The following is a 22,255-nucleotide window of genomic DNA, read 5'->3' on the forward strand; positions in this document are numbered from 1 at the left end:
AATTCAGTAGCCCAGCATCTTGAACCACAACCTTAGCAGAAATTAAGACCAGACAAAATTAATTCTGTGGGTCGAACGAGTGAGCCAAGTTAGATAGAACAGAGCATTTTGTTGATAGTTCAGTGGTAGTAGAAGACAATGTGACCTATTCTGAAAAGGTGTCGGATTTGGCATTCCACTATAAACCAAGGACGGAAAAATCTTCGTTTGGACCAGATGTTTAGACTGGATGTTACGTTCTTGACATAACATCGCTATATTTAAAGCCTTTTTGCTAAGTAAAAAGCCGCCAGCCCTGAGAATATTCATTACATTGTCCTTAGCAATAAAAATTTGGGTACTATCATCTGCTCCAACATGAAAAATCATCCGTATGAAAAAAATTCAGCAAAATATTAGCACCGTATTTAAATCGACTTCAGACATCAAAGGTTGGCTGCTTTAGCACTCGTGTGGCGAAGAACGAGCCAGAAAAAAACCGTAATCGAGGGTGTTCAGATCAAAACTCTTCAGATCTTGACTGAAATTATCACGCAAGAGGATTCGTAGCCATTAGGATCTTTGGGTTCAACTAGAACTTGTCGAACATTCGAACTATATTCACAGTAAAGACTACTTTATCGAGTTAAAGAACGCCATAAAGTTAGAATAAGCCAAAATCCTTTTACAGCTTAGGACCCACACATAAACAATTATTTAACGGGCATCCTGAGGGGGTCTTTGATGTGCCGTTGAAAACAACACGAATTTTATCGTTGGTGTCTGAATTTTAAAAAAATTCCATGGTGTCGTAAAAATTTACGAACCTTAAAAAATTTGAAAGAAGGACACATACATGTGATACAAGATTCTGCAGTAATTCATAACGCCGATGTATTTATCAAATGTAGCGGGATTGGTTTTTAAACGGTTTGTTAGGTTAGTAAACGATTTAGCTGAAAGTTGATGATTTGCTTGCAAGTATTCGTGAGAGCCTAACTTAAAAGGTAATGAAACAATACACCTGTCGTATTCCATACGTCTAAAGGACTCCATAAACAATTACTCACACCTGATTCTCAGACCGATTTGAGTGAGAAAGGTATGGCCAATCAATCAATGTTGAGAAACTGTTGAATCAACTACCTCCTTGATAACAGCTTATACCGAATAAGCTACTCTTACAATGACACATTGGTAAATTTCAGTTATTTGCCACCTTCTCAGATGTAAACGAAGAATTTCACGCCGTGTATACTATCATAATCTTGCTTGATTGAGCTATGAGTTTGAGTAAAACGGTTGACATTCGACTCAGGTCTTGATTGGCTTATGTCCCTTCAAGGCTTGGATTATTTGTTCAAACAAATTTATCATCGATTTAAATTTATTATTCATTTAAAGTCTATCGCAATACTACTTTTGCTGGTTCACAATCAATTAATTTACGCAAAAAAATTTTAGATAGCACTTGTGTGCTATTGTAACAGCCTTTAAATATAAAACATTTCAAATATTATCCAAATCTTCAAACTGATCAATAACATAAGTCCGAAAAATTCCGTGGTAGGCCGTACGGTATGGAAGAGGGCTGTAGAGGGTTGTGGTTGACTGCACGGGGTTGTGGGGAATCTAGAAAAAAAGTGAACTACGCACTTTTTGTAGTGCTGTAATCAAATGAAAGTCTCAAAGTTCTGTAAGTAGTCATTCCCTTTAAAAAAATAATATATGTAATAACTGCCCAACCCATGGTTCAAATTCTTTTTCTAATTAACGAGAAGTGGTAAATTTAACTATTTTTTTGAAGAATCAGAAAGATAAGTTTTAGGAATGTACATACGGCTGTAGTCATATAAATATGTTGTAATAGATCAAGAGCTTAGTCCTAAGAGTGGTCAAAAATTAATACCACCTGCAGCTCTCACTGGAATTACGTAATCTGATGACTCACAAAGATCAAAAGCATTTTTGTCATATTTCCGTCTGGTCAAGAGTTTTGTAGGTAGTCTCACATAAAAAACCTATACAAAGTGACATGTTTAAGTTGGACAGCCTATTGTAAGTTGAGTTAGCTATATAATACCATGAGGGAAATGTGGCTTTAGAATAGTTCGAGAGTGCTTTTTTTAATGAAATTAAAAAAACTAATGTGATAGCCCAGTTAAAAGTATAAAAAGGTTATTTTCACGAATATTAAGCAAATATTAAATTGGTTGTTTTTCGTTGAACTTCAAGGTGGAATAGACCTCATTACTATTTTTCAAAATAATAGGTGTTTGCAATTTAAGAAATTATTTTAATATCCCACAACCCCCCAAACATCAAGTCATAATGACAGACCAGCTACAGTCGTACCATAACCAAATTATCGATCAACATGATAAGCCGTACCTACGCTGCGAGCCGCATTTCATCATGCTTTGTCAAATGACACTGCCGTTTTATAGGCTGCAGTAATTTATATTTATTAGTTTTAAAACGTTATCGCAAATAAAAATGCAATAACAATACAAATCGATGAGAAATAAGACAAATAAGGCGATGCAACAGTTATAAAATACTGAGATTTCAAATGTGAAAGCAATTAAAAGCATAGTTGTGTTACTATTTAATTGTAAGTTTACTTTTATTTAAAGATTTTTTTAACCATGGTTATGTTTTTTAATATCTAACTGTCTGTTAATATTGCTATTTATAAGAATAATCAAAGATCATTTTAGAGAATTCTGGCTTTTATTTGTTTAGCTCTTGATCGAGAATCACCGCGCTCTTAATGTCCAAATCCTGCGCGCATTACAAAGAATGCGCATATAACCCAGACCTGTCATCCTCAAGCCTAGTACAATGCTCATGCTCACGAAAACGTACAATTATATACAATTATAAGTTTTTTACTGTGATATATGTATCGAGCACCACATTTGTATGAAATCATAAAGACAATGCCACTTTTTTTCAATTTATCAGTCCTGTCCTTTCCCAATCTAATGATGTTAGTAAATTTACTTGAACTAGAAAAAATGACTCTTATATTGTATCTTAAAAACAAACTTTCTAAAAATTTTTTAATTGGTTGAAAATATGGAATAACTCGATAAAGATTTCCTCGAGAGCTCGATTCGCCAAAGAAACTAGAAAAGAATCTCCTGCTGCAATTTTGATCATTCAAATTGTGTGGCTTCCAAAGGCCCTTCGACTCTCTCTTAAGATAGCTTATTTCTGCTTTTATATTTGTATTAATAAAGGAAGCTGGGTATGCATTTGCAACTAGAATTTCTTGAGTTGCGAAACTAATAGCGATTTTCTAGCATACAGGATTGTGTGAAAAGAAATTAAGTATTCTACCAGAAGCTGAAAGTTTTTTATAAAGATCTATGATGCTGACCGGATTAGGGGTACGTGTAATTAGAATGTCTAAAAATGGAATAAAATTATGGACTTCTCTTAAAACCGTGAATTGTAGAAAGTTGTACGTACCTTATTTTTGGCCTCTTCTGGTGCACAGAGAGGGGTTAGAACCTTAAGGTATACTCTTTTCTCGTCTGTTTTGACGGATCCTAACCTTTTAACGGTCTTAGATATACTGTTAACCAGGGCCGTATCACCGTAGCAACCCATAACCATACACTCGCGGAAGGACTCCTTAATTCGCCACCTGGAAGAATGCGCCCCAGAAGATGAGTACCTTAACCCGAAGATTGTTATTATTATTTTTGTTATTATTATTATCATTATTATCATTATTATTATTATTATTATTTTTACTATTATTGTCATTATTATTGGAAAAAAGTTCATTTTCATGCATTACGAAGTTTTGGGCGCATGGGTGCTTGACTGAAAAAAGTGTAACAAGATTTTTTTCCAACCTCGCTATACTAATACAGCCATGTGCTATAAACTGCCGCAGGCAGCTCTCTTTCTCTCTCTCTCTTCATGCGCGCCCATCGAAGGATCCGAGCGACGACTCTCTTTTGTTTGGCCTTCTCCACTTGTACTCGGTCAGTAGCTCATCCTCCTCGCGGCGCGTACCGTCAGGACTACCTGTACACACTTACAGTGGCCACTGTAAGTAAATATATATAGCTTGACTAGACATATAACGTATTAGTCTCTCCCCGTTCTTGCACCCCACGCTATTGCATCGATTTCACTGGTTATAAAAGTGGCTGATTAGTTTATTGCCCAAAAATAAAAAATACAATTCAATCTCATGTTTTTCAGTAAAGAAGAAATTTATTATTTTCCTACAAAATTTTCCCATGGATACGGGGAAAATAGTTTTGTCCAAATCCGAAGTTAACTTCATTTATTCATTTGAAAATTTATGATGAGTTGCCAATTTTTTATTTAGATTTTTGCTTTTATCTCTACTTCTATTGCTCGTAGAGTAATTTTACGACCGCCAATCTGTTTGCCATTAAGTTTCCTACAAAATAGACATCTTCGTTAATTCATTATTTGATACATGATCAATATGTTTTATCATTAATTTTTTTACTTTATTAACTTGATATTTTATCCTATCAATGATGATTGCATGTAGCCAACGTCTACAAAAAAGGTAATGTAACTTTTTTCCGACCACGGATCCGTAGACCCCTCACGACTGATTATTATTATTATTATTATTATTATCAGTATGATTATTATTATTATTATAATAATTATTATTGTTATTAGTGTATTTATTGTGTAGTTTTAATATTCATACCATAGTTATCTTATTATTATAATTTCAGAGCGCTGTCAATGCCAGAGGCCCTTTATCTAAGTATTCCATGTTAGTTGGTCCGACCCGTTAGGTCTGTTTCTAACAACGTACAAGTGATTTTAGTATATATGTGAAAGAGGTTAAGTCGGAAATGTTTAATTTGCGTTACCGAAGAAAAACTTTTTTTATAAAACATAACAGATTTGGTTAGAGATGTGTTTCAGTTTCCATCCGTAGAAACATCTCTTCATGTTTTCTGGCAGAGCCCATAGGATTTTTTGGGTTTAAATCTTTGTTTACGCACACATAGACGTGTGTGTGTAGACATAACAAGTTTGTAAAAAAAGACTTATGATACACACATACTTACACACGACAGTATATATATATACATATATATGTATATATCACTCATACTACCTGTTTACTTATTTGTAATATTTTACATTCATGACAAATCGTGAAAAAATCACTACACCCGTTTGTTAAACAAACAAATCTCTGATTTGAGCATTTTTTATGTTTAAATGATAATCCTAAAATGAGTTCTAATAATTAATCACCTTTTAATTTATCTAATTTTAAGTTTATGTGACAAAACCCTGTAAAAATAAAAAAAATAAAAAAATATTTTTTCGAAATTGAAAGAATGATATAGTTTGACTATTCTAAAAATAATACCACTTTTTAAAATAACAGAAAAAATTACAAAGAAAACTGTTATTTGAATCTTAGTCAAATATGACTGTTATAATTTATAAAATTTTATCTAAAAAACCTTTAAAAAATTAATTTTGCTTTTCACCCATAAACTAACGTTTATAAAATTTTGTGAATTTTGTAGATCTATCAGCAAGTCAGTAATAATAAATATTCCAAATTGTCTTTGATCAGCATGGATAAGTCGGAATATCAAGCAATATTAAATAAAAAAAAAAAAAAAATTTACGTTATTATTTTTAAAAAATAGATTATTCTCAAAAAAAATTTGCGCTGCGGGCCTGGATCAGTCAAAGCTGAAACAGCTCATCTGTTACTTATTAGCTAGAATAATATGAGCCGTATGTAGTAGTATTAAACTATTTACTGGTCGATCTTTTGGAAACACCAGCCAAATTTGATTTCCATGTTTTAGAAGGTACCTCCGTAACCCTACATGCAACATTCACTGCAACTGTAATTGATTCAGTGATCTGCTCACAAAAAATCGAGTCTTATCAAGAGCGATCGATGTGTAATTTTGTATTGTATGAATGGGCGCATAAAGAATATTAGTAAACAAAGAGACGATGGCCAAAAAAGTATAAGCTTTAAAATTATTTTAACGCAGCTTTTCTCTTTTACTCAATTCAAAATGCTGCTGGTTTGACATTGCTAAAAGCTTTGAGCACCTTTGTAATATGTGGTAAGTTTTTCCAATGGAACATGAAGCATGTAACTTAGTATTCTTGCTATAACTTGGTATTTTTAAACCGGTTTACTTTTGCTACGATGGTTACGATATGGCTGTAAGCATACCATTAGGTCCTTTAGTGCTAAAAAAGAGTAAGCCTGCTCCAGTAACATTCTGAAAACTCTGTAAGGTTCTTGTTGCTCAAGAAATCATACATAGACTCCTAGAAAATTTCGTAACTTCCTCACGTTTAACTACTAATTTTCGTATCTTGCAGTGAACCAACAACATGTCGTACTTATCCTCTAGACACTGTAAATTCCGCATAGCTTACATCGTCTTTTCAGCTCGATCGAACTCCTATTTCCATGTAAGCTAAAAGTATCTAAGACGATGGCACTGGTAATATATTCAATAAAAGCTACGCGTGTACATTATTCTAACCCTACTAATAGTTCAATGGAATTGAGAATTTAAGAAAAAAATCGTTTGAAAACTAGACGTATGATTTTAATAAGAATTTTTTTCTAACCTTTTTCGAATCTTATTTTAAAAAAGTTTTTGGCATGCGACTATTTCTTTTGTTATGTTGTTGGTTGAGATAGGTGATGTTTTTTATTAAATCTTTTTTTTATTACTTTCAATTATATCCTTCATTGAAATGAACTAAGTTAACCGTATCAAAATAATCTAGAGAAATGGTTTTTTACTCACTTTTTTTTTAAATAAGTAATAATGCAAGACCCTGGATTTCGCTGAAGTTGCATAGAACATTCGTAGTACAGTAGCAGTACTTAACTTTTATCTGATGATCGCTTGTATTAGTTATTTTATAATACACTATACACACAGGTGTCCAACACCTTACTTGTACACGTATTAGAAAGTTAAAAAAAGAACAAATCTAACGGAGAGGGATTGAACTCGTTTTGTTCTCAACTACCAGTAAACTTTACCAGTACAGTGTGCTAGTAATTATAGCCGTAGCCAAACATGACTGATACTTGCTCTTTACGTTCTAACTTGATATATTTCTTCAAAATTTATACTGTGTATTCAGAGGAATTACAGAGAAGAAAGTATAAATCACTGTGACATTCTACTGACGAGTTCAGCTGTTGGTCAAGAACGAAATGAGTTCAGTCTTTTTTTTAGATTCCTTCTTTTTCCTTACTTTCTAATGCATATACATGTAGGTTGTTGTATACATGGGTGCATAATGTATTACAAACTAATAAAAACTAAGACATTCTTTTATAGTAAACAGTGATGTTCTCTACTCATTTAATATTCTTCCAAGTGTTACTAAACTATCAGCAATAAAAAATTAGACTGTATACTCGATTTGTCATACTCAGGTTTAGTTCTTACTATGAGAAATAAAAACTAATAGGAGTTTAAGCTTGTATAGACATACAATTCTATTGAAGTGACTTGTTTACTCTAGTTAAGTAATAACATTCGACAGAATTAAAATTTTATAAGAATTATTTATTTTATTTGTTTATTTTATACTCCGCCCCTTACGGGTTAGGAGGGGTTCCGTAACATTTTGTACATTTAATACATACTTAATCTACGCTATATAACATATTCATTTTTAATTCAACTATTTTTAATATCCTACTTTTGTCTTTTGTTATAATAATATAGAAATAAAACAAACTTAATATGACTACAATTCCAAATATACAAAACTCAATTCTCAAAATTCAAAATTTTACACATGTCTATCAAAAATTCAAAAATTTCGCAATTAATTATCAAAATTGTCAAAACTTCCCATATTTAACTCAATAAACAAATTTTCTAATACTACTTAACTATCAAAATTTCAAGAATTAACAACTCGTTTTTTTAAATTGTCCATATATTTTCCTGTATTCTTCATTCTTCCTTTCATTTCTTTTTCTCTCTTCTTTCTTGTCCTACTAATCCTTCTTCTCTCTTCACTACCTTAACTTTCTGCATACTTTCTTTTATCTTCTAGATCTTTTCTGACTCCTTCCTTTTTCTGATTACTTTTCTTAGCACTTCTATCTCTTTTGCATCATGGCTTAGTATTTTTTCCATTTCTTCTTCATTTCTCGTATCTCCGCAAATCTTTAGTATGTGTCTATGATCTTCTTCTTCCTCCTTGCATAATCTACACTTCTTATCCTCCTCTCCTTTCCAGTATTCTCTACTTCTACATTCATTTCCGCATCTAAACCTTGCTACTAACTTTTTATCCTTTAATGGCATATCCTTTTTCAAGTATTCTGGTTCAGCTTCTGTTCTTATACCTTTATATATTATTTTGTACCGTGAATTCTCTATCTTTTCCATTCCCCTCTCTTTTTCTTTTCTTTCCTTGTTCATTAATATTTTTTCTCTTACTTCCTCCCTAAATTCTACTCCTTTTATAAATCTTGTTTCTTTTACTTTCTCTTCCCGTAGTAATTCAGCTCTCTTTTTCGATTCCTTTCCTATTCTCTCTCTTTTCTTGTCCTTGTCCATGCATTCTTTTACTAATTTTATGTCTGACTCCCTAATTTTCTTTTCAAACTTTAACGCTCTCCTTAACGCTTTCATACTCATCCTTTCTAATCTGCACTCCTCCTCCACTATATAATTTGGTGTATTGCTGTCTAATCCTAATATCCATTTCATATATCTTCTCTGTACACGTTCTAGTCTTTCTTCTTCTTCCCAGCCCCACACTTCCGCACCAAATAGCGCTATACTTTCTACTAGGGCTGTAAATAATTTTCTTCTTCTTTTATAGCTATTCTTAAATATTCTTTCTCCTATGCTCCATGCATTTTTCATAGCTATCACTGCTTTCCTTTTCCTTTCTTCTATATGCCTATCGTTTCTCCCATTTTTCTGTAGTATATATCCTAAATATCTTATTTCTTTTACTTCTTCTAATTCCTTACTCCCCCACTTCCACCTTCTATCATTCCTCTTTCTTTTTTCGAACACTAAAATTTTCGTTTTTTTCTTACTTAAAATCATCTTCTTTTTATTTATGTACTTTTTGAATCTTTTTAACATCTCTGTCAGTTCTTCTTCTCTATCTGCTATTAATACTATATCATCCGCATAAGATAGACTGCATACTTTTTCATTACCAACTCTGCATCCTCCCACCTGCCCTTTCTTGAATTTCTGCTCCAGATCCGCTAAGTACACATTAAACAGCGTCGGGCTCAGTGGGCAGCCTTGCCTCACACCTTTCTCTGTCCAAAATTCCTTGGATTCCTCTTCTCCAACTTTAACTACATTTCTCGTTTCATTATGAATATCCATAATCCTATTTCTTAGCTTTTCACTCACTTCCATTTCGATTAATCTTTCCTTTAAAACTTTCCTATCCACTCGATCGAATGCTTCCTTTAAATCAATAAAACATGTAAATAATTTTCCTCTTTCTTTGCTTAATTTTTCATCAACAATGTGTTTCAATGTGTATATAGCTTTTATTGCTCCTCTCTTTTCTCTAAAATCAAACTGGCTTTCCAATAATTTACCTTCGATTTCCTTTTTTAACATCTCATTTAACATACTCGCATAAATCTTATATGCTGTATATGTCAATGTAACTCCTTTATAATTTTCTAACATATCTTTATCACCTTTTTTGTGAGTCAAACAAATCGTACCTTGCCTCCACTGATCCAGTAATTCTCCTTTTTCCCATACTTTTTTCAGCAATTCCTAAAGGGCTGCATCCACTTCTCCCAGCATGTACTTCCATACTTCGTTTTCCAGCTTGTCTTCTCCTGGTGCTTTTCCTACTTTTAATCTGGCTATCTGCTTCTCAAACTCTTCCTTGCTCATTTCTTCCTGATCCTCTGCATTTGTTCTTGCCTCTTTCTTTCTTGTCTCTTCTCTCACAATTCCTTCTTCATTTTTCCCATCTAACTTTTCCATAAAATACCTTCTCCACTCTTCTACTGTGAACTTTTAAGATATTTCTCTCCTTCTTTTTTTCCTGTACTTGTTTATATATTTCCACACTTCGCCTTCCGATGTTGCATTTTTTATATTTTCTTCTTCTAATCTTTCAAACCTTTTCCTTTTTGCCTCTCACCAGTTTCTATACTCTCTTTTTTTATCTATGTAATAACTCCACCTTTTAATTATTCTCCTTCTTCTTCTTCCATTCTTTATCGTGCCATTTTTTATCCCCCATCTTCCACACTTTACACTGTTTTTCCACCTTAGGTACTGCACTTTCTATTTTTTCTTTCAATTCATTCCATCTTTTTTCAACCTCTTTTCCCTTCCGCTCCCAGTCTTTACACCTTTCTTCATACTGATCAATCAATTCTTGAGTCCAATCCCTCCTTGCCTTTGTTCTCTCTTCTTTCTCTACAATTCCTATCTCTACTTCCTTTTCTAGGTATACTTCTAACGGCATATGATCTGATTCCGTTCTTTGTCCTATCTTCATTTCCTTAATCTGATCTAACGCTTCTTGACATCTTATTGCGTAATCTATTACCGACTCTCCTTCTGCTACCAACGTATGTGAATTCTCCTTCTTCTCCTTTTTGCCCATTTACTATACGTACACCATCCTTCTTCTGTTATTTCTTTTATTAGTCTTCTACCTTCCTCGTTGATCTTTTCGTCTTTCGACTTTCTTAACCTTACATCCTTGTCGTCACTATCACTCTCACTATCACTTTTATTAATCCAACCTCCTTCTCTCCCAGTTCTTGCATTCCAATCTCCTAGTATAAGTACACATCCACTTTCCTTCGTTTTTACTTTTTCCTTTATAGTTTCCATCGTCTCTGCTACATTTTGACTATATACTCCTATGATCTTCCACTTCTGATTTCCGTGTTCAATCTCCTGCATTACTATATTATCGCTCCATACTTTATGATTTCTACTTTCCAATTTTTTTCTTATTCCTAATATTACTTCTCCTTTCGCTCTACCTTTTTTATGCTCTCTAGTCGCTGCTATACACTTCCACTCATAACTTTTTGACAACTCACTTTCTACATTAGCCCACTTGTCCTGTTCGAACCATGTCTCTACTAACATTATCACATGAAATTCACTTAAATACTTCCACACTTCACTGTCCTTATTTAGCACTCCCAAAATGTTCCACGATCAAACACTAACATTTCTTCTTCTCACTTCCTCCTCCTCTACGTCTTCATATTCTTCTCATTCTTGGCTCCTTCTTCTTTCCTCTGTAAAATCTCCTTTCCTTTCATCAAATTTAAGCCATTTACCATCGATCGAAATCTTCATACATCCAACTTTTATACTTTTTCCTTTGTTCCTCTGCTCTTTTGACTTGTTTAAAATAATTCTTTGGATCTCTCTTTCTCTCTCTGTTAGATCGCTTTCTATGTAAACTCCTCTCTCCAGATGTTTTTTATTTCTCATTGCTTCTTCTTTCATTTCTTTACTTGCCAGCTTTACTACCACTAACTTCCTCACATTTTGCCCAGCGTTTACACTTATCTCTTTAGCCTTCTCTATCTTGACTTTTACTTTTATCTTTTGTTCAATATATTCTTCGACCTTCTTCTCCAGAATCTCTCCTTCAATATTTGCTCCTTTTATCACAATGTTTGGTCTCCTTTTCTCTCTCTCAGCTTTTTCTGATTCCCATTCCAACTTGCTTATTCTTTCTTCTAACGCCTCCTTTTCTTCTGTCCACTGTTGCCTTTCTTTTATCCACACCTTTTTTTCCTCTTTCCAATCTTCTTTTCTTCTTCCTAGACTACTAATCATGCTGTCCAACTTCCTTTCCAACCTGCTCATCTTATCGTTTAATTCTTTATTCTCTTGATTTTCTTTTGTAAAATTCAATAGAGTCTGTTCCTTTAATTTTGTATTTGTATTATTTCTTGTATTCATACTTGCTGCAGGTGGCTTTCTGGTCATTTTTGAACTTTGTCGATAATATGGTGTTCTACTTTACCTATTCCCCACTTATATAGGCCAGAAATTCTATTTGTCAGCCTTACTCGACAAAGTAGTGATCTTCCTTACCGACCTCAATATTGCTTTTTTCAGGGTCCTTTCTTATACACCTCTCAGATTACCCCTTTTATCGACCTCTTTCTCCAATTGCCGCGCCGCTTCTTTCTTCCTATTATATCTTTTCTAACCTTACTTTCTTTCGAACTTCATTGCACTTTTTTTTTTACTCTCACCACTTCAACACTTTCTTCCTGTCCTCTTGGGTCTCGTTTTTCCGCTCACTAATACCTTTCTTTATTATCCCCTATTCTTACTAACCACTCCTTACTTGCCTTACACGTGTTCCGTTCTCTTTACCCTGACACTACCATACTAATATCACTTCATCCTTTCAAACTTTTATAATTATTCACTTTACACTTTTTTCTCTGCTGCTTCTTCACTTTTTACACTGCTTCGTACTTTTTATTTCTTTTATTTTTACTTTAATAACTTTTTATTACTCTTTTCTACGGAGCGCTCTCTCGACACGTCTGCACTCTCGCATGCACAACGGAACTCCTTATAAGAATTATTGCTACGGTAATAATTCAAGACTACTAATCAAAATAGTCTAATTATCGTTTGGGAGCGATCCAATATGTTAGCAGCTTGAAAAAATAGGTCAATAACTTGGTACTTTAAACAGGTTACTGAGATTCTCTTGTATATAAAATTTTTGTATAAGGTTTCTTTGTGAGCATTTATTTTTTACGTAATACCTAAAGTGTTTCCTTGGAAATTATTACTAACTTGAAACTTTAACTAGGTTCTTTACGTATTTACATGCAAGGATTTTTTTAATATTGATAAATGTTTTAAATATGATTTAAAAAATGTTTCTTTGTTCCAAAAACTTTATATTTGTTATACACAAATTTTAATTTGGTAAAAAAATGCATGCAGACACATATGTTCAAAGATTTTTCATTTTTTTCTTGAAAAGTGTGCTTTGAGGCTCAAAGTTACCAAATGATCGTTCATTTTAGTATTCTTTTAATACCCCTCATACTAAAATTTTACTCGTTAAATGAACGGAGTAAAAACATTATGTGAATAAATTTAGCTATTCCAAACTGCTAAACTATTATCAAAGATTATCTTCTACTAAATTTTTTTTAAATGTTTGCAGCAGCAAATACAATTTTAATACATCCTGCCCTATTCTATCTTCTTTTCTCTCTCTCTCTTTCTCTGCTCTCTCTATTTTCTCTTTTTTTTTAGGATGCTGTCATTAATGAACTAAAAAATAAAACCAGACTAGTCCAAGAGAAAAAACTATTACAGCAAGATGAAGTTTATAATGGAGCTCTGGAGGACATCCTCTTAGGCCTAAGATCGGAACCTTACCGGCGAGCAGACGCAGTACGTCGAAGTCAGCGTCGGCACATTGATAACAACAGATATTCACGGACTATTGAGGAGCTGGAACTTTAATGAATAGCATACATAAAATTATGTTTTTTTGTTTGTTTATCGGTTATTAGAAAAATAACTGAATTTTCACGTTGTATGTTGGTCAATACCATATGTGTACAAAGTGTAGATACGAAAAAATAGTTGACGAAAATTGGTACTACGATTAATTAGACATTTGTTTTCTTTCAAAATACCGTGGAATAAAACTTTTGAAATGTCAATTCTCAATGAGTCTTCTTTAATATTTAAAAACAATTTTCAATTGCAACATACCAGTGCTAATGTAAGAGGTAAGGTTAATATAGAAACATATAAACTAATTCCCGCAGTTCTTTGATTAAGCATATATTTCAGTAGTTTTGAAAAGTAGTTTTTTACATCACTTTGTAAAAGCTAAGAAACATCAAATTTCTGAAATAAGGAACACCTACATAGATGTGTCAATATAATCATTTATCAAATCTAGTACTGATAATGCTAACTTTTTTGAGATAGCAATATAAGAATTTTTGTAAATTTTTTTTAATTCACTCTAAAGCCGTCAGTGATGGTCAACAACTCAAAATTTGTATTTTTTTAAATTTTATGGTTGAAAGTAAAAAAATAATAATAATAAGGAATTCGTTTTTGCGCATTTTTGATGTCGAATTGTATAAAAATAGTTTCAGACGCTTTTAAGGTTATTTCATTTTTTGTTTTAATTTTTACATTTAAAACATTTTTTGACCAAATCCAGACACATTTCTTGATTTATTATTTTTTCATATTTTATTACATATCTTAGTTACATAATTTTTTTCTATAGTAGGCATACTACCAGCATTAGCCGCAATCGTACAAAGTTTAAGCCTACTCTCGTAGTTAAAATTACACCTTAATTAAAAGCAGTACTGCCCTTGATTTCAGCGTTACCATTGATTAAGCTGGGGTATAATTTCATTGTCCAAGTGAATATTGCTAATTAGTTAACGGTTTGATAAATGATAGTGCTATGATAGAGTACTTTACTCGACTCTGATTAGATGAGCTCTGAAGTACGTTACTAGGCTGAAACTTTGTAGCATCGTGCCCATTGCTGCTTGCCACAAGATTAATAGCTTAACGTTGAGCTTGCTTAGTTGTAGTATATATTATTTGGGTTATCCAGTTTTAGTAATGAGCTCACTAATTTCCAAGTTAAAAAAATACAACTTACTATAAAAAATCTCTGGTGTAACAAAGTCACGTAAAACAAATCAAGAGAAAGTATTGTGTATTAAATGCATGTATGTCCCATATCATATAGTTATTAGTGTGGTGTATAATCCAACTAAACTTTATTCACCTAAATCCCCCATAGACCCCCACAATCCCCTAACAGCCCTCCCAAACTCTCCCACATACAAGGTAAGATTTAACTGTTTTCAACGTTAATTTGACATTTCTATTGTTTTCCTAAGTCCCCCACAACCCCTTCACAGCCCCACACGTTATTTTTTTTGTCCTAGCACAACCCCAGATACTAATTATCAATAATTTACACTTATTTTAAAAGATTATTCTTTTCATCTATTTTTTCACACTGCTAAAAAGGCAAATAGATGGACTTTATACATATTAATAAAATGTTTGACTATGTAAACTAATGTTTGATTATGTAACAAAATTAATAAATAGCATTTTAAACTGTAAATTTATAATTATGAAATTAATTAAATTGATTCATGTAATTCAATAATTATGTAACGTTTTTATTTGTACATGTAATCGTATGGTATCGCATAAATACATGTGATAAATTATGAATTTTTCATTGTTGTAGAATAAGAGTAAGACAAAAAAATTGAAAGCACCAAGAACTTTATACTTATTAATGAATTATTTATCCTAACTAAACAAACCCATCTATCTCCTACCTCTTTCCTCGACGTATACGTGTTATTAAATAACTATTGATGTATAATAATTTTATAGAATAGTAAATTAACATTGAGTTTTACAACTGCAAATTGAAATATTAATGATAATATAATCAATCAAGTATTTTAGAATAATACTATAATAATCTTTTTATAACATGTACACCAAGCTATTATATTATATTACAATAAGTTTTGTTAAACAAATTAGAGATTTCTTTCTTTAAAAATTCAAGAATGAATTTTTTTAACCTTAAAAGTATCATCGTAAAAAAATCTATCATATTATGTATCATTATTGAAGGATAAGATATTAAAAAATATAATAAATTATTATTTATTGCTATAAATTTTGTTGATTCAATTTCAACAGTTAGCAAGTAAAGAAAATTTATAGTAAAAAATTTTTTTTGAACAATATCTTTTATTTCCGTATTTTTTCTCTTTTTACTTGAACAAAAAAATTATTTTTATTTTTGCATCTTGATGAAGATACGTATAATTAACGATGAGAAAATGAAGGTTTTCTTAAATATAAACCTACATGATCAGAACTTTGACCTTGAGATTTGTCTATTGTCACATCAAATCCCGCATTGATAGTAAATTGTTTACAATACAAAATAAAAGATAATGTTAAGATGTTTCTTGTGTTTAAAGTTATGTTTGAAATTAAGACTTTGTTTCTACATTTTTCTTAAGTTATTATTTCTCCTTTTATATTATTCTTTATCGTGTTTTATTACACAATCCATCTCATGTACTTAAATTTCTAAGTAACATCTCTATTGCACCAATTTTCAGGTTTAGTTCATGATGTGGTAATCCTTCATGAATGTTGTGAGACGTTTCCACCGAAAAATTTACATAAATATTATCCTACGATTTTTCAACTCCTTGATAAGTTGCGTTATCTATACCATAGTAAATTTGAGTTTTTCCAGTTAATTTTTTGAGAATTTGATTATTTAAACAATAATTTTTTTATATTTGCTCCATATTTTACCACCTTAAATGTTTTTGTCACAATTGAGAAATTCTTTCTATCTCCAAGCTTTTTCCATCGGACCTACATGTCTAGCATTAACTTTTAATTTCATCGAATATTGATTTGCCTTGGTCTTATGATTTTCAATTTTTCTGCATACTCTGTCACTACCTTTATGTATGTAGTCATAAATATATTTTATGCTTTTAAAAGATGCACGGAAATCGACGTTAATGTAGCATTAATATTATATCAACATAAATTTATCATACGGTACAACCATTAAATTATCTACTAAAATTTTATCTTTTCTCCAAAATTTATATCCTATTGTTCAGAAGTATTATTTATTTTTATACTTGAGGTAATCATCCATTGAGAATGAAGTTACGTTTGTAAGAGGTTTTGAAAAATTTTTTAAATATTTTTTAATAATTACAAAAGGATTTGTTCTGTATGAGGTCCGTGAAGTATATGTTTAATCACTAACTTTGCAAGTTTTGTATTACTAGAAGAAATTTTAGCTGAAATAATTCATTAATTTTTTCAGGTGTAGTACTTTTTCACTAGGATTTAAAGTTATTTAAATATACGCGAGAGGTAGGCCACGTGTCTGGGATTCGACGGCATAGAAATATGGTAATACTTTACCGAATATATTATTCTTAATGATGTCATACAAAACTGACATTAATTTCAAGTGAAACAGTCTATCAGTTATATTTGAAAAATCATTCGGCCTCGTACTTGTATGACATTTTAGCAAAATTACCTCCCATTCTTTCTATTTAAGGTAAAATGTTACTGTTATAAATAAATCTGGTATACCACATTACAGACCGGAAACTTGAGCTTGAAAAATAATGATTCTTTGGAAACTTTTCGGGTAGAAAATAAATTACTCCTCACCCTACAAAATTTTCTCAAAAATACAAGAAAAATATTCTTGATTACTGAAAACCCAGGCGTCAATTGTTATTTAACTTTTTATGAAAAAAGTGTAATGTCTATGTGATTGTTGTAGAAAAATTGAGAATCTTGCAACTAACGCTCACACTGAGTGTCAATACTACAGCTTCCTCTCCCTTCTAAATATCTAGCGGTGTACTAAGTGGCTTACCTGCCTTAGCTGCTTTATTAATGTAGTTCTTGGCATCTGCAGTGATGTAGTCAACTATCTTATGTGTATTTTGTTTATTCAAGCTGTACAACTGTTAAAGTATTATTTAGTTAATGAATACAAGCGGTTCTTAATATAAATAAATGTTGCAGTTTGCTCTGTATTAACGTTTATACTTTGTAGTATAATTGGTAAAATAAGTATATTTTATGATTGTTGTGAAAAATTTATTAAACATGCAAGAAACTTACTTAGTTTTCATTTTCCTTTCTTTATGGTTCTTTTCGAGATTTGGTCTCACTGTCGGTTTCATTTCGCACTTCCGTACGTAGACAGTCATTTTCATTGTTATTATCTACTGTAACATTTACAACATCTTCCTCATTTTTTGTGTCTGATGATGTGCATTAACAGTAATGTTAATCTTTAGTTGTTTTTTCATCATCCAAAAGTAGGAAAATTTGCTAAATATTGTCACAATTGACTCCGGAGCAGTTCGAACACAAACTAGTGCAAAACATACCATTTTTCTTACAGCTGCAGTTATCTGTACAACGTTTTTTACGCCTACAAGCAATAAGTTGGGTAATAAACAGTAGAATAGGGTGGTTTGAAGTTGTAGTGGGAATTAGTCCATTTACACTCTCTACCCAACAAAAATCCAAAACGTTTAAGTTATCTGCAGTGTTTTCACAGGTAATATTGGTATACCACTATAGTGTACTCTCATTGAGTGCTCGTGAGCTGCTAACTCTGTCGGTGGTGGAGAAGAAAAATCAAATTTTCTGGTCTACGACAAGTTCTTGAGCCGCAAAAACCAAAAATCATCTTAAAACATTAAATTTTTTGTTATCGCACCTTACAGTGCTAAGATCAGTTTTTGACCCGCCCAATTGAAAGAAGGCGAGGCGTCTACATGTAGTAGTGCAGTTTAATAGAGCACAATTAAAAATTGAACAAAAAGTATGTAAATAAGTGTCTTTTTCAAATAGTTTTATAAGTTTAATTTTGCCTTGATTATAAAAAGCTAACATTGTATCTGATCCAGAGAATGCATGTAAAAATGCCATATATTTACGAATCTGCTGATACTGAAATCTTTCACTGCCAAATATTTTTGCTTAGGTCTGTCCCTTTGCTGGTTTTAATAGATATACGTTGCTGTCTTCTTCCGTGAGCTGAGTCATTATGACTAAAAGATCAATATCTTGGACAACAACAATAACGGAGCTATAATTTACTGATTCCTCGATGGCTCTGATAATTATTAACATATCGGAATATTCTGCCACCTGTTTAAAGCAGTAATGACTTTTCTCTAAAGCCTGCATAAGCAATGATATTGATTGTTTCTTATTGTTCTCATAAGATAAAAATACATCGTGTTCAACACATGAACTGAATGACCTATAAATTTCATAGTGCACTTTTTATTTTATACCGTTAGATTGTTAGATTTTTTTCACAGGCCTTTAATAGATTCTCTTCATCCTTCTCTAGTTGGACAGCCATAGTGAGGAGGTCTGTGTACGTTTTGAACGTATGGCTCTGTAAAAATTGGCGTAGGGCTGGACGAATGAGCTCGACAGCGATTGTTATTATTGCCTTCTCCGTGATGGTAGCACTGATTCTTTGGACTAGGAGATGTTTCTCTTGTAGGAATGCAGCAACCGGTTCGTTCTTGGCTTGATGTTTGGAATACAGTTCCAAATGTAACCTTTTATGTATGACTGAACTGTCAAAGCATGCTTGGAGAAGGTCTCCAAACTGTTTGAAGTTGAAGGATAGATATTTGTACGCTTGCCACCACTTCTGAGCGTCGTCTTGTAGTCCCTTGGCTGCTGCTTAGGTTTTCTGGGTGTCCAGAATATTGTGGCCAACGAAGTAAGCTTTGCATTGTGAGAGAAAAATTTCTGGATCCCCATGGTTACAATCGCTGTAAGTGGGCAGCTCCGGTAGTTGGACTTGAGCTTTTTGCAAGTGCTTTGTTAGCAACTCCTCAAGGCTAGCCGTCCCGTTATCAGGCATCTCTCTCCGTTCTTTTTTCCTTAGTCTTTTTTGTATTGAGCGCCACTAGGTGTTTTTCCCCACTTAGAAGGAGTTTTCGTTAATTGCAGGTTAGGTATCTGTCAGTCAGCAATGCTGGTAAACTTTGTCGCATGTCAGACTAGCAGCCCCCCCGTCTCGGCTTCGCCCGAGACTTACTAAATAAAACACCGTAGTGTGTTGACATGTAATGTGAAACATTTTTAGTTAGAAAATTTTACACATACTCCCGATACATCTCAGAACAAAAATCTTCTTATTAAAAAATATTTTTTCGGAATCCATATAGTTTATTTGGTCAAATAATAAGGTGTGAAAATTCAAAAAAATAATTATGCTGAAAATTTATGCCATAAAATAATCGATGGCTATAAGAAGTTGTTGATTTAGTTTCTTCTGTGTAATTCACGAAAAGGGCTATTTTTTAAAGCTGTTAAGATTTTAAACCCCCAAAAAATTTATATTAAAAAAAAATTGTTTTTTCTCATATCTCACTATTTTATTACCAGAGCAACAAAGTCCTGGACCTTAAACCCAACATTTTTATTGCCACAAAAACAGAAATACATTTTCTACTTATTTAAAAATCTGAAGTAGGATCTTTAAAGATTTCAGAGATCGCTGTAAGGGTACAATGGAAAGCTGATCTCTCACGTAATGGACTCTTAAGTTGTCGATTTTGACGCTGCTGTTTCAATCTCGATAAATTTTCTGCGTCAGTTTCTTGACGCCTCAAATTGTATTCATTAGATACATTTGAAGTTTTCTTTACAATATACCCTTTTGCGACTTTTGGCATGCTTACGACTTTTATGACCCCTAAAGGCTATTTTCAGTCAACTTTGTTAATTTTAATACATTTGTTGGCAAGGTAGTTCGACGTCCGATGGCCCTAAAAAAGACCGGTGAGCTTCTTAAGTTAACTCTTTCTTGACTGCAGTTAACAGCAATTGTGACTACCTGGATACCTCAGGGTGATCTTCTCTGGCTTACTGTTGAAGACCCAGACTGATTGGGAGAAAAATTACAAAGTCCGAAGCTTTGGGGCTAGTTGTAGTGCTCTTTCCCAACGTCTCCCGGTATAACGTCGAAGACGTTGGTGTCTAAAGCACCTTTTTTATTTTCAGATTCAGTTGTTTTGGTGATCTTAGATGGGGAGATTGGTTAGTGATACTTGTCCAGTGGAGGCTGTCCCGTTGGCTCAAGTTTTTTTTCCTTTATAGCTGTTATAGGTTTGCCCAGCGCAGACCTTGGAGAGGATCAGTGATTCCTGGTTGAATGCTTAGAGTCGAGAGGGTAATATAGAGTCGTCGGTCACCGGGTTTTCCAGCCTTGCGAAGAACAACTCCGCAGGTGACGTCTGCCAGTGAATAGCTGACTTGGTTTAATAGTGCCCGTCTTTAGTTAATATAGTCTTTTAGTCGACGAATCGCTTCCGGAAATGGTAATAAAAATGTATTTGTTGGCAAGGTAGTTTACACTTAGGTGGCCCCTAAAAAGAACCGATGAAATTGATGGTTAAGTAGGGAACGTAAATACTTATAATGGCCCTAAAAAGCGCCAGTGGTGAAACTTCCAGGCTATTCTTCATTATTATTCCTGATGATGAAGAGCTGGCTACGGGTTGCTTGATTCTTACCCTGGGAGTCTCGATGTACAGAGACTGTGATGGAGGGAGATCCGCCGCTGACCAAAGAATATCTCGTCTCGGGTCGTTCCCCGGATAACCAACTGCTCAATTGCTCATCTTTAGACGGGAACATGTGGGTAAGCGCGTTGGGGACGCGACGACCAAGAAGAAAGCCGTTGTGGTTCCCGTGACCCTCAGAGCTGTTTTTCCTTGCTTACATTTGTAGCCACAAATTCTCTAACTACAACAGGTGGGATGGTGGGACTGCCGCACAACTCTGAAGAGTTGGTGCAGATTGTACTCTGGCTAAATATGTCTCCTGGTATTCTGGCAGAGACGGCATCGGTTGGAAGTAATTTATGATTCTTTGATCACACTCGTCGAGATTCAGGGTGAAGGAACACTTAGGTCCCTTCCCCCTTGGAGAAGAGTGTCGTCCGTAACCGGGATACCCAGCTGCAGGACTATCACCAGCATCCTCTGAACAGCTTGATGAGCTGCCGAAGCTCGACTGTACAGCTATCGATACGCTCCGGCCTATTATAACCACACTTATTTAATTATGTTGCAGGTAGCTTCGATTTTATGTCGACGCCACCTAGCGGATTTTACTGAACTAAAGTGAAAAGCTGGCGTATTTTTGCAAAACTTTGAGCTCATTTATTGCTATTGTTATTAAATTTTTTAAGATAAAAACTATACTAAAACCATCTAGGAAGTATCATGAATCAGTGTGCAAAATTTCAGCAAAATCGGTTCAGTAGTTTTCGCGGTTAGCGATTACAACGGTTTTAGCGACTTTGCTTTATATATTAGTAAGATCGGTCGTTAAGATCGATCAACGATAAGAATGCTGGGTTAGAGACTCTGGAAAAGGTGAGACAGCTGATTCTACTGAGATCCAAGTTGTCGCTGAAACAGGTGGGTGACTGATCAGTGCCGTGTGGCAAATGAGATGAGTCGGCCGCCAGTGTAGTGGATATTTGATTCCCTCACTTATTGTACGATTGTGTTAGTAGAGTTGATAATGGTAGATGAGGGCAGGTAAAAGAGAGAGAGAGTCGACACACTAAGAATTTAAGTGGT

At 33.4% G+C, this 22,255-nt stretch overlaps 1 protein-coding gene across 1 annotated transcript in view; it reads left to right on the forward strand.

The window, feature by feature from the left end:
• The window catches only part of Frl (formin-like protein), a 285,761-nt gene extending 271,936 nt beyond the window's left edge, over positions 1-13,825 (forward strand). Inside the window, exon 15 of the mRNA XM_089595744.1 lies at positions 13,293-13,825. Within this exon, the coding sequence (XP_089451870.1) occupies positions 13,293-13,505 (213 nt within the window). The 3' untranslated portion in view covers positions 13,506-13,825. The remainder of the gene's footprint in view (positions 1-13,292) is intronic.
• Positions 13,826-22,255: the final 8,430 nt, after the last annotated feature.

Source organism: Copidosoma floridanum, unplaced genomic scaffold (genome assembly GCF_036245765.1).
Source record: "Copidosoma floridanum isolate Cflo_tuat_1 unplaced genomic scaffold, Cflo_Japanese_pri ptg000027l, whole genome shotgun sequence".
Lineage (NCBI taxonomy): Eukaryota > Metazoa > Arthropoda > Insecta > Hymenoptera > Encyrtidae > Copidosoma > Copidosoma floridanum.